A 15205-nucleotide genomic window follows, 5' to 3' on the forward strand; every position below is an offset into this window, starting at 1 on the left:
TATCCCGTCCCTCGCTCCTCGTGCCGCATCTATCGATAACCCCTAGAATCTGAGACTCGGATAAATGAGTGGAATTCCAGAGATATGAAGGGGGAAATGAAAATGAAGACCCGAAATGTGAAAACCTCACGTCACGAGTCGTCAAAAAGACGAGTTTGTCGTTGTACTGTACCCATAGACGGTCGTTATGTACTTCGTTTTTTGTTGCGAAACACACCTATTCACGGGCAGTGCATGAGACGGACAAACTTTCATGCTGCGTCTGCACTAAAACCGACAGTCAGCAGCGAATACAAAGCTGCAGCCATCAACGCGGCATCCAATCGGAAGGATGTCTGTGAAAAGGTGGCTGGACACTTAATCGTACGTTACATTCCTCATCCTTCTCCGGGATGCTCAGTCAACATTGCAGCTGGAGATTGGTGGGAATGAGTTAGGCACTCGCTTCATTCTGGGCACAGGCCATGAAATTGATAGGAAGACACCTGTATTGTCTAGCTCGACACGCTAAAATGTATTTAGGTGAGATCTGGGTAGGAAGGAAAGAGGGGAAGAGATCTGAGATTGAATACTACCCTATGAGCCTATGCAGGCAGATATGATTTACCCAGATGCTGCTGTAAGCGGATCCCGTACCTTGGTAGGCCGAGAAAACAAACTGTACTTTTGTCGCGCAAGGACGTCAGCACGTCCGTGAGCGGCTACGGCGCATCCGCGAAAGTATGCAGGAGACCGTTGGGTGCGTCGATGACTCGATGCGATACAACACCCTTGAACGGCAAAGGTGAGCGCGCTGTCTGGTCACAAAGACTCGAGTCTTGGAGAATTCATTTGAAGGGAGCAATAACTACCCAAAGCCAGTGCCCATCACGGCCGCTTTATGAATCGAGTCCGATATGTCTATCAGAGCCAGGCTGTCCTTTTGTGACTTGATTGTGGAGGATGGTCTGCCTCTATAATTAGAGAAACATTTTACCACTATTTTGATTTAAAATCTGACCTGCAGAGTATCACTCTGACTTGGGTAGGGCATTCAAGTGGGCAGAAAGTAATCGTGCGCGAATCCGTATTCATTCCTGGATTCAGCCGGAGCTCGGGCCGTCGCCCGATGTGAGTGTATAGGTAAGGTACCTTCAATGTGAGCTTCAGATAGAACGCATGTGACCAGGGGAGGACCTAGTTAGCACTGGCAGAACACCTCAAAATTTGTAAATCAGACGGCTCTCAGTTCATAAATACTACTTTCATCAACCTTGGAATTACGTGTGATCAAATTCAGTTCATCTCATCGACGATGAAGAGGCATATCGCCGTTGATCCCGTGAACGACACTGGGACTCGACCTGATGGGACACAGAACACTGAAGGGGATCGAAATGGATACAGCAACCATGACTTGACCTCGCACCATGATAGCGACCAAAGGTGACATACACATGTATCTAGTCGACGAGCTGATCTCGTGTAAGAAGTCTCACCAGTGAAAAGCATCTGATGTACGTGCAAAGGCCTGAGAAATAAGCAATCGATCTTCCATCTTTGCACGGCCTTCGACCGATCAATGTTCCCCCCCCGACACAACATGCAGGCTACGGCCGTGCAGGTAGCGGGTCATCGGAACCAGCCCGATTGCACTGCTTCCAACATAATACGTATTTTGGGCATCACCTATTCTTTCATGACCGACCCTTGCTGCTTCCACCTTGTCAACCTCATAACCGATCCCATCTGCCCATTTGCGGGGCTGTCAAGCCACTGCGGACCCAAGTCGCTATAGACGTCGAAGCGGACCGAGAGGCTGAGCCCAGGGATGACCACCAAACCCACTCACCTAAAATGGCCTACGGGCTCCAGTGCGGGGGGAGTGGGAGGGGAGGCGGGGTGGATATGCCTACATGTATAGAGTTGATCAGATAATACTCCCCAGTCTGATACGGCTGGATGAAGGTCGGGTGGACCTTCGTAAGTGATCAAAATTCCCAGCTCCTTTAGTGTCCAGTGGTCCATCCCCAGCGGTGCTTTCGATACTTAAATTCAACGTCACAGACAACGACGAGGTCTATCGCTCAGTCACTGACGGATTATGTACTTATATGGTGGTACTGTTACATATGCCGACGTATCTAGAGGTCATGAGAGCCTACGGAGCGATTACTTGAAATCATGCAATGGATGTGCCTATTCCTAGTACAGAGTTGAAGAGTGCTTTATGTATCTTATTGATACCTTTGTAACCACAAGGTCCATCATTCATGATGACGCCCGCGGCGTGGTCCTCTTAACAACGGTCAACATCCATGCGCAGAAATGTGTGTATCACAATCCTGAGCTCATGATAATCATAATTGGAAACTATGCAGCTGCAAGTAAAGGGGACATATAATTATACTATTTAACTGGGTACTTTTGAAGGTCAGTACTTCCGCTATCAATTCTGTGTCGTCACGGTGTACTACGAATGGCCCGTAATCTGGATTAATAATCGATGAAGCTCGGTGACTCTGGCAAAAAAGTCCAAGCTACTGCCACAACCTTAGGGAAGCCCCAGGGCGTGCTGCGATGATGCTCTGTTGGTGCCTTTCCACGCCCGAGTGAATGCACGACCAGGTAGGTAACGCCTGACTCTCGCGCCCGCTTACCATCCTGCATCAAGGTGGCATGATCAGCTGTCAATGCCAGTGCCTAATATGGACAGATATAGCACCTACAATAAGAAGCAAGTTCAGCTCCGAGGCTGGGTGTCATTTTGCTTCCCAGCCACAATTGAGAAATAGTCACAACTCACAACAAAGTATGGAGAGTGCATATCGGTGACGCCGGATGGCCAGCCAACAGCTATGTGGCCCATGACAGAGGCTGCTGTTCATGAAAAGGAATGATGGTTTCGATTCGAATGGAGTGCCATTCGCGGCCTTCCTATGCTGTCCCCGAGGCTGGCTTCGGAAGCACGCAGGGAAGCCCGCACGGTATATCGTCATCTCTTCCCCCAGCAGCCGACGTCGGCCCATTCGACCCGGTCGGGCTACTCTTAGTCGCTGAATTTCGATTGTTAGTTGACCGCAACGGACTTGTTCTCTCGTACCTCAGAAAATACCCGACTACAGCCCAGAAAGAGTACATGATTTTCAATGTTGTCAGATTTTTGACGATATCCGTTCAGCATTCTCACGGGATTCGAAATGATGCGGGATATTCCCAACATTGGAAAACTGTAATCCAATCATAATGGAAATTGTTCGAGTCGCTTGGGCTGTTCCCAGCTTGAAAAGTTCCATTATTTGGGTGATGGAGGATTCATTGGTAGGCTGCCTCGGGACAACATACGTAAGCCGTGAACCGTGAACTGAGAACAGTCCGCCGCCGGGAGACGGTATTGATGTGTAATTGCTCTGACTTTTGAACCCGCGCTATGTTTCCCGGGACTCGGTATTGTATGGAAACGGCAGCCCAAAATTTGCAATTCTCCAGTATTGCTCATACTCCAACCTGAAGAGGCCGGTTATCGCCTCTTGCCTCCGGCTTATCGTAGTGTAGCCAGAAAGGTTCAGTTTCCAGACAGTTCCGTCAGACCGGTTGGTAAGGTAAGGTACCCGTGAAATTGTTAATAAGCCACTTTCAGGCAGTAACTCACATTTTACCACCTTGAAATTTCCATTACTCAGGAGTCCCACACCGTATCGCAATTGTCTCTTTCTGATCAACCTATGTTTCCTCAGGCTCATTCACGGTTTCCGGCCCTTTCTTTCGGTTCCTTTTTCTGAATTTTCCCGTTTGGGTCTTCTTTGCCCTTGTCCCGTAATTTTCCATTACCTGAACCTTGGCCGCGCCTCCAAAGAATCACCTTTTGGTCTCCCTTTCGCTTTCCCCCCCAAATTTCTTCTCCCCGTCCACGATCGAATCGTCTTGCCCGACTTTTTTTTCCCTTCCTCCTTCTTCTCTTCATCCTCCCCGTCAAAACCTCGTTCGCACCACATTGCCTCGCCTTGGTCTTGACTGAACAAATCCACCCCCTCTCTGCAATTCTCTTTCTCGTCAAAACCTGGTCCATTGTCTTGATCAGTTCGTTTGGACGCGCAGAACACATCTGACGAGTTGTTGTGCTGCGAGACCCACTTGTACGCCCGCTTCCCTGGTGGATACAGAGAACCCATCGACGGTGACCAACGTGCGGTTAAAACACCAAGTTTCCACACATCTTCGACCTGGTGGGTGACCGTGGGGACTTGACTCCGATCAAGCCTCTCTTCCTTTCTTCACACCTCCAACCTTCTGACAATCTCATCAATCAGTGGAGTCAGATCTTTGTGCAATTGAGGCCTCTTCCTGTCCGTGACTCCCAGTCAGCCTTTGTCTTGCCTGCCTCGGGAAAAAAAATTCAGTTGGCCTCCGACGCGAACCCTTCACACCTGTTGAGTCCAGCGGGAAGAAAAAAAATTTCCACGTCACGAGAGTTACACCTTCACGACCGCGACGTGTTCGATGATTACTGCGTGATCTCGACACATCATCATCTATCTCAGTCTTCGTCCTCCCATTTCATTGCCGCGAAACCTTTCTCCACTCGTTGACCCTTTCGGACCGAGAAAGCTCACGATGGATCCTCGCTCGCACCCTTCGCGTCCGCCGTCAACCAGTCTGCCTCAAGGCTCCACGCCCATGTCCTCAACCCCCATCACCAGTATGTCGATGCCTCAATACTCGATGCAGGGAGGGTACGCGGCTCCTCAGCCTCACACCCTGCCTCCGCTCCAGCCGCATCATACTCAGTCGCCCGCGCCGCACCCGTACATGGGTCAGCCGTACCGCCCTGATCTGTCGCGCTTCCCCGCGTCGACTCACGACGTCTACGGGAACTCCTCAGCCCCCATCATGCCTCACACCACCATGGGGGGTCACTCGCCTTCTTACCTTGCGCACCCCAACCACCAGCCCCAAGGTCACCACACCCAGTCCTATCCTCCTCCCCCTAGTGTTCTGCCTCCCGCGTCGGCCGCGCAGAGTTATCCGCAGCCCATCGCCCCCGCGCCTCCTCGTGACCGCCGGGATTTCAATGGCATGCCCTCCGGTGCCTTCAGCTATTCCGATACCAAATCTTGGGGCATGACCCCTGATGTTAACGGAGCCAATGGCTCGCCCTATGGACCTCCCAAGGACCAAACTCGTACGCAGGTCGTGGGCTCTCAAGGTCGTCGTGGCATCTTGCCCAGTGTTCCTGGCCGCGCGACTCCAGTCGCCAATGGTGTCAACGGTACTGCGAAGAGCACCACCATCCCGGCCAAGGATGCGGATGGAAAGTTCCCCTGCCCGCATTGCAACAAGACCTATCTCCACGCGAAGCATCTCAAGCGTCATCTGCTGCGCCGTAAGTCCTCTTCTAAGCCCTCAAGTTGGCCAGAACTAATCATGACTCGTTTGTTTTTCTCTGTCCCTAGACACCGGTGACCGCCCTTACATGTGTGTGCTTTGCAAGGACACTTTCTCCCGCAGTGACATCTTGAAACGCCACTTCCAGAAGTGCTCGATCCGTCGGGGTAACCCCACCGGCGCGACTCACTTGTCTCACCCCCACGCGCATTTGAAGCGTTCACAGCAGCAGGCCGCCGCGGCCGCTGCCTCGGCCGCGGCTAACCCCGCGAAGCCTCTCCAGGATGAAGTCAGTAATCCCGTCCCATCTCCCAATGGCATGATGAGTGCGCAGTTTGGCGAGGGAGCCGTGAATGGCAACGGTATGGCCGCTGGCCGTCCCGGATTCACGGACCAGCAACATCTGGGATACGCGATGGCGTCGGCCAACGGCATGAATCGAGGTCCTGGTGACCAAGCGTTCGCCGATCAGACCGCCAATCGAGGTTCCTGGATGGCTGGCCCCAAGCAGAATCCCTATCTCATGCATCATTCCGGTGCCGAATCCCATGGCCAGCAACTGAGTGTTGATCGTCCTCTTGAACAGGTAAAGCCCCTGGTCGTTTCTGACCACAAATACCCGGTGATGTCCGGTCACCCCTCGAATCAGCCTGGCGTTGACTGGTCCGCCTTCCAGAACGGTGCCGAGCACGGTTACATGAACCCCGTTTTCCCCCACTCCATGGCAACCGGCCAGGAGCCGATCCACGCCCCCGTCGATGGCGACCGCAAGTTCTATCCCGCCACTACGAACGGCGGACCTGAAAATGGTATGAATGGTCTGTATCTGGCCTCGACTACCATGGGCGGTGATGGTAAGTTTTGAAGTCTACAGTCTCTATCTCGATATCTCGGGGGTGAGTCCGGCGTGCGTGGTTTGCTAATGAGAATTTTTTTCATGGGACAGGCTCCGTCCAGGCTGCTCGGCAGTAAAACTGGGTTGTCTGATCAGAATGTAATACGATGAAACGCGAGGAGGCAACGAGAGCGCATGCGGACGAAAACACTCCAAAAACACAACTCTCATGCTCACTTTCCGGAATGGTTCTCTGCTCGCGCTCGCGCTTATGTTTCCTCTCACTCGAGGGAAGTGGCATCTCCGAGAAAAGCCTCATTGCATCCCTCTTTGTCGATTTCATTATCATCCTTACCGTGCATTCTTGATGGGATTCTTTACCTCCTATGCTTTCCACCCACTGATTCATATTTTCATCTATCTCTTGTGTCCTTAGTTCTCTCCGGCTTCTCCGATGCGTCAATTTTTTTCCTGGTCCCATCTGGCGTGGGATAGCATCTCTTCTTCCGCTGTGGTGAAAACTGTCTTCCCCAATTTGATGGTCGAATTGCAAGTCTGGGTTGTCGTTTTTCTCTATTTTTCCTTGTCTCCCATGCTGCGTCGTGGGTAGATGGTTTTGGGTGGGGTGGTTATTGTTTGGCGTCCACAAACTTATAGACATGGGCATGTGTGTTTTCATCTTTGCGCGATCGACCGACCACCGAACGAGAGCAGTACTGGAGAAGGAGAAGAGCAAAACGAACGCGACAGGGAAAAAGCCTGCGCGCGTGTGCAAGGAGAGAAGCCCCCCCCCCCCCCCCCCCCAAAAAACAGCAAAAGACGGAGACCTCGATGATGCAGGGAGCTCCTATATTGGCAGACGGCCATTGTTGCAATCATCAAATTTCCCGCATCGCTTCATGAAGTTTTTCCGTTTTCTTTTTCCTCCTCTCTTCTTCTTTCCTCGCTTGACTTTGACGCTCGTGGTCACCCTGTATGTGTCTTGTTCTCTATCATCATTTGAGCAATCCGCACTGTATTCCGGGTTGCTTTGTTATCTTACTTGTTCTTCCTACTTCTCTGCTTGTTTCAGTTCATACCGTTGCGGACTGGGTTTGGACTCGATCTGGATCTGGGTCTCGAGTCTCGAGACCCGAGAGAGTCGGGATCCAAGACTTGAAATGTTTCTCAGTGTCTCACTTCGGTGCATTTGCATGGCCTCGTTTGTGTAAGTATGTTTGGCATGACACTAACATAAGGTGTGCTTCGAGCCCTTTCGAGTGTCATTTTGGGTGTTCCGCTTGTTTTCTATGTTTGACTGGCTTTATTGATTATCGTGTTCCTGGTGCGAGGGGTCCCACGGCCAGAACTTTTCTTGTTTATGGTCCTTGAAGCCGAAAAGCATCTATTAGAAATAGACCCCAATGAATCGTTGTGATCATGCATGAGTCTTTGAGCCTTACACCGCGTAGAAATGGTCTTCCTTGTCTCTCCGCCGGGACAGGTGTAAGCGATCGTGAGTTGTTCGGTCGTTGGTCTAGCCCTGGCCTGTGCCTCTTTTTGGAAAGCTCGACCCTCCCATTCTCTCGCGAGCCGTGAGAAACTCTCGGGAAGCACTCCTCACCCTCTCTACGGCGGCCGACGGAAGCATCCGGGAACGAATTCAAATGAACCAAGCACTGTATCAGTGTACCGTCATGGGCCGACTTTGAGAAAGCTACGAGACCCGCAAAATCCTCCCTTGAACAGTGAACACCGTTCAACAGGACCATGCGAAAGACTCGTAGAACGTACGGCGTAGCTCTCTAGAGGGATTATACCTCAAGAGGACCAGAGCCACCGTAATGCCTACCTTACTGTGTGGGCATATGCACGGTACAATCCATTCGTTCCTGATGCTCTTTTCGACCCCGCCGTACCCTTGTTGACATGGCCGAGCAGACTACAGTTACACACTCCACACGTCCACCGCGCAGATCGCGCGGTCCGATGGAGTTGATCCACCTGAAGTGGGTTGTCTGGGGAGTTTCCCATCCGATCACTCTCTCTTATCGTTAAGATTCCCATTTAAAGTACAGTAGGTGGTTTCCACTTTCCAGCGGAAGTGTCTTTGAGGGGTCGCCAGTCCAGTGGAGTGTGGAGTGGATGAAGTCGCCCATCGCTTTTTCATGCGTCTCTGTCTGCTTTAAGGATTAAGGGGGATTTTCGACTCGTTGACTGTTCGCATGGCTGTTGTCTTGGGCCACTGCTTTGCGCGAAGATCCAACACTTGGTCCAGAGGATAGACTACCATCGACCTGGCGCAATGTCAGACGGAGACTCCTTGAAGCCTATGCAAGGACTAGGGTTGGCCCGCTTAGAGGGAATCTGCGGCGAGTGTACAACTACCGATCTACTCAGTACTCTGGACTCGGTAGGGAGACTACGGGAGGGCCTGGGATCAGCAGAGTATCTCTTTTCGTAGTTGGAACTTGGGAGTCCCTCTGCCACGTGCCATTCATGGCTTCTCCCCGCCTTGATTTCGGGGCCCGGCGCTAAAGGATCTCCATTCCCACAGTCATAATGTCCTGTCTCCAGTCTCGATACGCCGTGTTCACTGATGGATGGAGCTTGACACTCACTCCCCCGAATACCTCCCGTCTCTTTCGCGACATTGCCTGAATTCGAACGACTCTCTCGCGTGGGCTCTCTGGCTTTACCGGCCTTCCTCTTTCATCGACGTCATCTCGCCCAACTTTTGACTTCTGACCGATTGGCGCACCTGCCGCTACCCTGCGACTTGCAGGAGGAGAAGCTCGGAATCTGCTGTTCGACCCCCCCCCCCCCCCCCCGGGAGCCCTGTTCGGATCGGATCGGATCCTGATCTTGTGTTGGCTCTGTCCCTCCTTTCCCCGCCGGTCCACCGCCGTGCGTGAGAACGGTCAGCCGTTCATGAGGTGGTGGTGCACTCGATGGGAGTAGAGCCTCCATCTCGGCCCAAGGGAATCAAGTGGTAGGCTCGATTTGTCTGTCTGGCTCGTGAACGGGGAACAAATACCGACGAGTCAGCCTTGACGGCCTCCCCTCCCCCTCCCTCCACACAGCACACGCAAACTTATTCTATATCCTGCTTCTGCTCTCACTCTTCTCTCTGTTCCCCTTCCCCGCTTATCCCCATCTACTCATTCTCAGGATCAGCCTTGGCCGGTTCGATTCTCAACCTCCATCGACGTATCCGAGAACCCAGTCGGCGAAAGTAATCTAAGTCGTCAACTTTGCCTTCTGATCGCCACTGTCTGTTCTCCCCACTTCTCGTCCAATTCGAAGCCTCAACACCTCTCAAACCATCCCGTCCTCAAGGAGAGTCTGGATTCCTCTGGAAATCCCGCCAGCATGTCCACCAACCGTCCTTTTCTCGCCAATTTTCTGGCTGCTTTCCGCGCCCAGTCGACCCTGAAATCCGCCTCTCCACAACCTACAAGCTCATCATCTCGGTCTGCAGCACCTATCTCGACAAACGTGCGCACAATAACCTCCAAACCCGCCCATCATCAACATCAATCTCAACAATACTCATCCGCCACCAACACCTCGACAGCCACGCCGGCTCCCGCGGCTGCCTCCGCCACCGGGGCCGGCTCTTCAACTTCGGCGTCATCGAATCTCACCTACTCATCCACCAACCACTACTACTCCGATACCTTGACTTCAACCCAGCCGCCGCAGGCGACGGCGGGACCCGCGGTCTCACCGACCACATCTACGCCAATCCCCATCTCGCGGGGGCCAGATCGCCAACGTCGTGGGAGTGATTCCTCATCTGGCTCGGGTGGGTTTCGGGATGCATTGGGTCCAGAGAAGTGGTATATTGGGGGACGGTCGGCTGGGGGAGAAGAACGATTTTATCGGCTGGGCATGGTGACCAAAGGAGGTGGTCGATTGGGAGGGGGCGGGCGTGTTGGGAGTATTGATCAGTTGAGTTTATGATCTCACGAGGTGGAGGAAGAGAACCGAGGGCGCTCTGAAACCGACCTTAAACCTGTTCTTGCCACGGAGTGGGTTTTGCGTGGGAAAAAGGAAGACTCGGACTGGATCACGGGATATTCCAAGAGAAAGCCTGTTCGGGAAAGTATACCTCTTCTGTCCGGGAGACAACAAAAGAATTACAAGAAAGAACATGCACTTCACGCTGGACGTGACATTCGTATTCTCCCGGTGGCGTTGGGCATGACTTTCCACTTGTTTGACTGAGCTTTGGGGAGATTTGAAGATTATGGAGATGCGGGTTGATGGGAGGCAGTTTGCCGACTGATGGCGCGTGTATATCAGACCTTCTTAGTCCTGCCAATGTCCTGCAGAGTGCTTTGATGGGATTTCGAAAATGAGAATTTGGTCTCTGATCTCGGGCTCAAGTTATTCGATGTCCTTGGATACAACATATCTCCTACAATCACACACCCTACGCATATCACACCACGTCCCTCGTCTTGAGGACTCGATATGTGCGGTATCAGTCTCAAGCAATACATTCTTAATTAGTAGGTAGAGAGATGTGCAAATCTTCAGTGTCCAGGAAGCGTCCGCCAAGTAGGCTACCTACTTGTAAACTCTACCGGTGACATACTCGAGGTCCAGCGGATCCATTAGAGAGCGAGTTATTATCTATAGACCACACCCTCCAGCTGGCACCTACATTTATCAAGACCCATAGGCCAGGTTCACACTCTACCTTTACCCAGTCTTACCTCTCACCACTCTTGGATCATCCGTCGAGAAGATCTACCCTGAGACTAAGGTCGTGCAGTACTCGTTGAACATGTGCCGCCCTAGTTCGTTCCGGCTTCACAATCGGAATCGGTCTTCTCATTGAGTGTTTCAACACAGGCAGGGACCAAACTTCGACTTTGTAAGGTACATGAAGATCCGATCGTGCGAGGCTCCTTCTTTTCATTGAAGTTATGTCTATTTGTTTCTGTTTGCGTGGAGGAGCTCAGGTTGGGACTATTCGTTATTTTTCCAGCGCAGGCCTGACGTGGATCGTCCGAACCTAATCTACGCTACGTCCAGCCCACGCGTCGAGATCGTACATGGCTAAAACTCGAAGCTCTCCCACATGTCTGGTATATCCATTTTGATTTTGATGCCACGCAGTTGGAAGGTAACATGGCGTTTGGAAGTACAAGATCTCGAGTTCACGGTCCTGGATAGATGTGACGATGCCCGTGACGATGTGAATCCCGATGACTTCCACCTCCGGATAAACACGGGAAGAAAGGGGGTACTGGACCAGGTACCTTGGTCTTCTAGTAGCACATGGCAAGATGCACATGACAGGTTTTTTTGGACGGCCACTCGTCGCGTCTGCGCTTGACTGTAGCGCTGAGGACGGATATGGATGTCCCGGATGTTGGACACGTGGGTGCCACGTGTTTCTTGTTGAAGAGGATGGTGTGAAGAGCGATTTGCGGATGTTGTGAGTTCTTGATGGATCTGGAGGCGTTTGTGTTGGTTGAAAGTTGACTGGACGGTGGCTGATAGACGAGTGTGTACGAAGTATCGGTGCTTTACGATACCTTTAAAGAGAGTTGGTGCAGGCAGGCACGCCTTACGCAGAATGTTGAATATCGGTTATCTTTCAAGTCAGGCAGTTTGCTGTAAGTTTCTCATATCAAATAAGAGATTTACATGATGAACCCTTCCCACGCTCTTCTCAAGCTTATATCACTTGCTGGGTTGTACAATGCAAAACACCTCCCGTCCGGGGCAGCGCATTAACACTGACCTGGCAGATTCGTCGCTCAGGCACCAATTTGGTCAGGGTCTCTAACGCCTTTGCATCAGCCACGGCATCGCCAAAAGCAGGAATTACGAGTCCGCCATTGGTGAAATAAAAGTTCACATATGAAGCCGCCGGCTCCATCTCCTCACCGGGCACATCTCCTCTCACAGCATCCGGATCGGGCTCCTCGATCTCGTGAACGTCGAACTTCCGACCCTGGGCGTCGGTGCTGTTGTCCAGAATCTCCCGCATCTCATTGTATACATCCCAATATACTGGCTGACATTTCGGGTGTGGTCTACCGACTACCACCACGCCCGGCCGAATGAACCGAGCCTCGGCGTCGATGTGATAGTCGGTGATATCTAGACCCTCACGACCGGGGATCCAGATGAATTTCTGAGCATCCAGCAGACGGCGCAGTTCAGTCTCGATCTCCTCGCGTGAAAGACCCTCGTTGCGAGACGCCACCGCCACACTGCTCTCCATCGCCATGAACGTGCCTTCACCATCCATCTCGATTCCTCCTCCCTCGAGACGAACGCTCGAAACAACTCGCACCACGGGCTGGCCGGGATAGTCCCGGTTATCGAGCTCAAGGACTCGCTGCGCGAATTCGGTGTTTTCTCGCCTCTCGGTCTCAGTCATCGTGGGCCAATTGTGTTCTCCACCTTGAACCTCTCCCTTCAACGCCCCGATCTTGTCCTCCGTATCGTTGTAGATGCGCTCTGCGAACTTGTTGCCCCATTCACAGAATCGGAAATCAATCGCATATCGCTTGCTAGAGTCGTCGGCGTTGGCAGCACGCACATACACAGGGCCGGTATCCCGCACCCAGCAGTGGTTGATTGGCACTGAGAGGAGCGTGATGCGGGCTTTTTGCTCAGGCGGGGCACCGTCCATACGCTCGTTGATCAATTGCTGTGCGCGGGGAATGTCCTCTGGACGGACGTGCAGACGGACAGGCTCGAAGATGGCAATTGTTCCGGCAAGATCGACAATCTCTCTGCAGGTCTTGTCGTGCAGATTGGGGAAAGTGGAACAGCGTGATGGGAAGCCGAGGATGGTGGCGATATGGGGAGTTGTTTCGGCCAGATAGGTGTATCTTTTCGTGGGATCGGTTTCTGTGTGGAGACTTGCTCTTCGTTGAGCGTGCCATAGGTTGTTGGTTGGAGGCATGTTCGGGAACTTGGACAACAGCCGGAAAAAGAGAGGACGACTAGAGAGCGTGGTGACAGCGACTGCAGAGAACGAGGCAGGTCCTCCTCTTTTTGGAATATGCTTGACTGGGATCTGCTTGTCTCTGTCAGCGTTGCTCCCCGTGATGATACTCTGCTGATGCAGCCGCGGGTCAAGAGGTTGGGACAAACCGAAGAGCAATTGGATAAACTCTGGTGGATGCTTCGATTAAGGCCCAATGAGTATTCGACGCGACTTGTTCTTAGTAGTCGACGAGCCATAGACGATAGGTCGATGCGTTCGTCAGGAGAGTGAAGATACAAGCATACTTATATACCCTTGACTGCTGGACTATGTCTGGAACATCTGCGTCACGATGGCCGCAAAGGGATAGTCCAAGCGACGATAACCACACGATTGCTCAATCAATGGTCCTCTCACTGCTTCCAAGTGTGGTGGGTGAATCCTGGAAGGCTGGCGGATCACAGTACTACAGTCACCTCAGCGGGCTGTGTGTTGCTCCACTTGAAGATCCTTGTGGAGCAAGTTCGATCTCGTGGTAGATAGTGATACAATCAACGCCTCAACTCTGTATGCGTGGAGACTGGGGGCCCTATCCCGCATGTTTAGCATCTTACTGCCAGGCTAGCTGGACGGGATCGTACAGTACCCGCAAATCCCTCGAACTGATATCACTGATCCCTGATCACTGTATGTTGCGCGGCTCTCCGCATTGCCTCCAGACTCCATAAGCTCCCCGCCGTCATATTGCGGCTCCACTTGACTGAGCCGGATGATGCTCGCATTGCTCTCGGACAGGCAGGTCTCGGGATCCGCGGGCCCCGAGCAGTCCATCTTGGTGCCTCTAACAGTGTGGGCGTCGAGCATATCACTTGAAGGGAGCGAAAGTCAGTCAAGGCATAGCCACAAAATGCCTCTTTAGGAAGGGCATCTGAACCTTCTCGTGGATTGTTTTTTGGGCGAACGGCACGCGGTAAATGGACTGGGAATCATCGAGATCCACTGGTAAGGTTGATAGATGCTGCCACTGGGCTCATCGCTTCAATGCTTAGCCGCGAAGAATTGGGCAACGAGTATCAATCAAATGGGTTACTCTTGAATTAGTCAGTGGCGAGTCTCGCTTCAGAACACCTTAAATTCCATGACATGTCCACATAATGATAGACAAGTTCTTTTGCTTGCATTCAATTGACGAGTCATTGACCACCGTCCTCCTCGCTTGCCATGATTTATTTCATTCTCCGGTGGCACGTGTGAACAGGTTGTCACCTGCAGATTGTGACTTTAGAATGAGAATCTCACCACGACTTACCCACTCTGCCTTACGTCGATGTTGCTTTCATTTCATGAAAAAGGAACTTCGCCTATCAGACCCAAGCTTGACGCTGCTAGTTGCGCATACACCCTGATTTGTCAAGGAGTCCCTGCGACAGAATTACCACATGTTCAGGGCGATAACTCGAAAACCCCAGTTGTTGAATGAAATGCAGCAGGAAACATTCAAAAACACTGGAAATCGCTACTAGACATTGGATCACTGTGCAAGTGTGCAACCACCTTCTCGGAGGAACATGACCGCCCTCCGCACGCAACGAGTCAATCTGGTGGTGCCTGTCTTGAACGAGACATCAGTTTCTTGACAAGTCAGCTGACAACTCGATTAGGAAGCCCATATGTTGGCAACGCACAGATGCAGCCAGCTTGAGGCCACTTTGATCAACGGAGCAGTCGGGGTGACTTGGATGACGACAGATCCCAGAGAGCATTGTACCAATGCACAATGTACAGTGTACCACTGTATAGTGTATAGACATGGCCATGCAGATATAGTACTACTTGATCGAGGAGCGCAAGGCCCCGTCTCAGGACAGCCCTGACCCGGTGGAGATCGCCGACCGGAGATGGGGACTCGTGCCTGATCTGCCACAAGCCCCGTGCAACTCGGGATCTGCTCAAGCACGCAGAACCCATTGCGACGAGTCTCTTTGGACGACTGGTCCTTGACTTTTGAGGATCAAGGGGCCCTCGCCCCTTGCAGTGAATGCGATCAGGATTTATGGTCATGCCTA

General features: G+C 52.2%; 3 protein-coding genes across 3 annotated transcripts; 2 read left to right on the plus strand and 1 right to left on the minus strand.

Moving 5' to 3' along the window:
* Positions 1-4593: 4593 nt before the first annotated feature.
* On the plus strand, positions 4594-6336 carry N7539_005188 (C2H2-type zinc finger protein; the record flags this gene model as incomplete). Its single annotated transcript, XM_056934790.1, has 3 exons — positions 4594-5362; positions 5433-6218; positions 6311-6336. The coding sequence occupies 3 exons, from the start codon at positions 4594-4596 to the stop codon at positions 6334-6336; spliced, it is 1581 nt and encodes a 526-aa protein (XP_056789984.1).
* A 3214-nt stretch (positions 6337-9550) lies between these two features.
* N7539_005189 (uncharacterized protein) lies at positions 9551-10144 on the plus strand (the record flags this gene model as incomplete). Its single annotated transcript, XM_056934791.1, has 1 exon — positions 9551-10144. The coding sequence occupies one exon, from the start codon at positions 9551-9553 to the stop codon at positions 10142-10144; it is 594 nt and encodes a 197-aa protein (XP_056789985.1).
* A 1729-nt stretch (positions 10145-11873) lies between these two features.
* Positions 11874-13115, minus strand: N7539_005190 (agmatine deiminase family protein; the record flags this gene model as incomplete). The annotated part of the gene is made up of 1 exon (XM_056934792.1): positions 11874-13115. The coding sequence occupies one exon, from the start codon at positions 13113-13115 to the stop codon at positions 11874-11876; it is 1242 nt and encodes a 413-aa protein (XP_056789986.1).
* Positions 13116-15205: the final 2090 nt, after the last annotated feature.

The sequence above is a fragment of the Penicillium diatomitis genome, assembly GCF_028827545.1.
Source record: "Penicillium diatomitis strain IBT 30728 chromosome Unknown utg000005l_segment0_segment0, whole genome shotgun sequence".
Taxonomy (NCBI): Eukaryota; Fungi; Ascomycota; class Eurotiomycetes; order Eurotiales; family Aspergillaceae; genus Penicillium; species Penicillium diatomitis.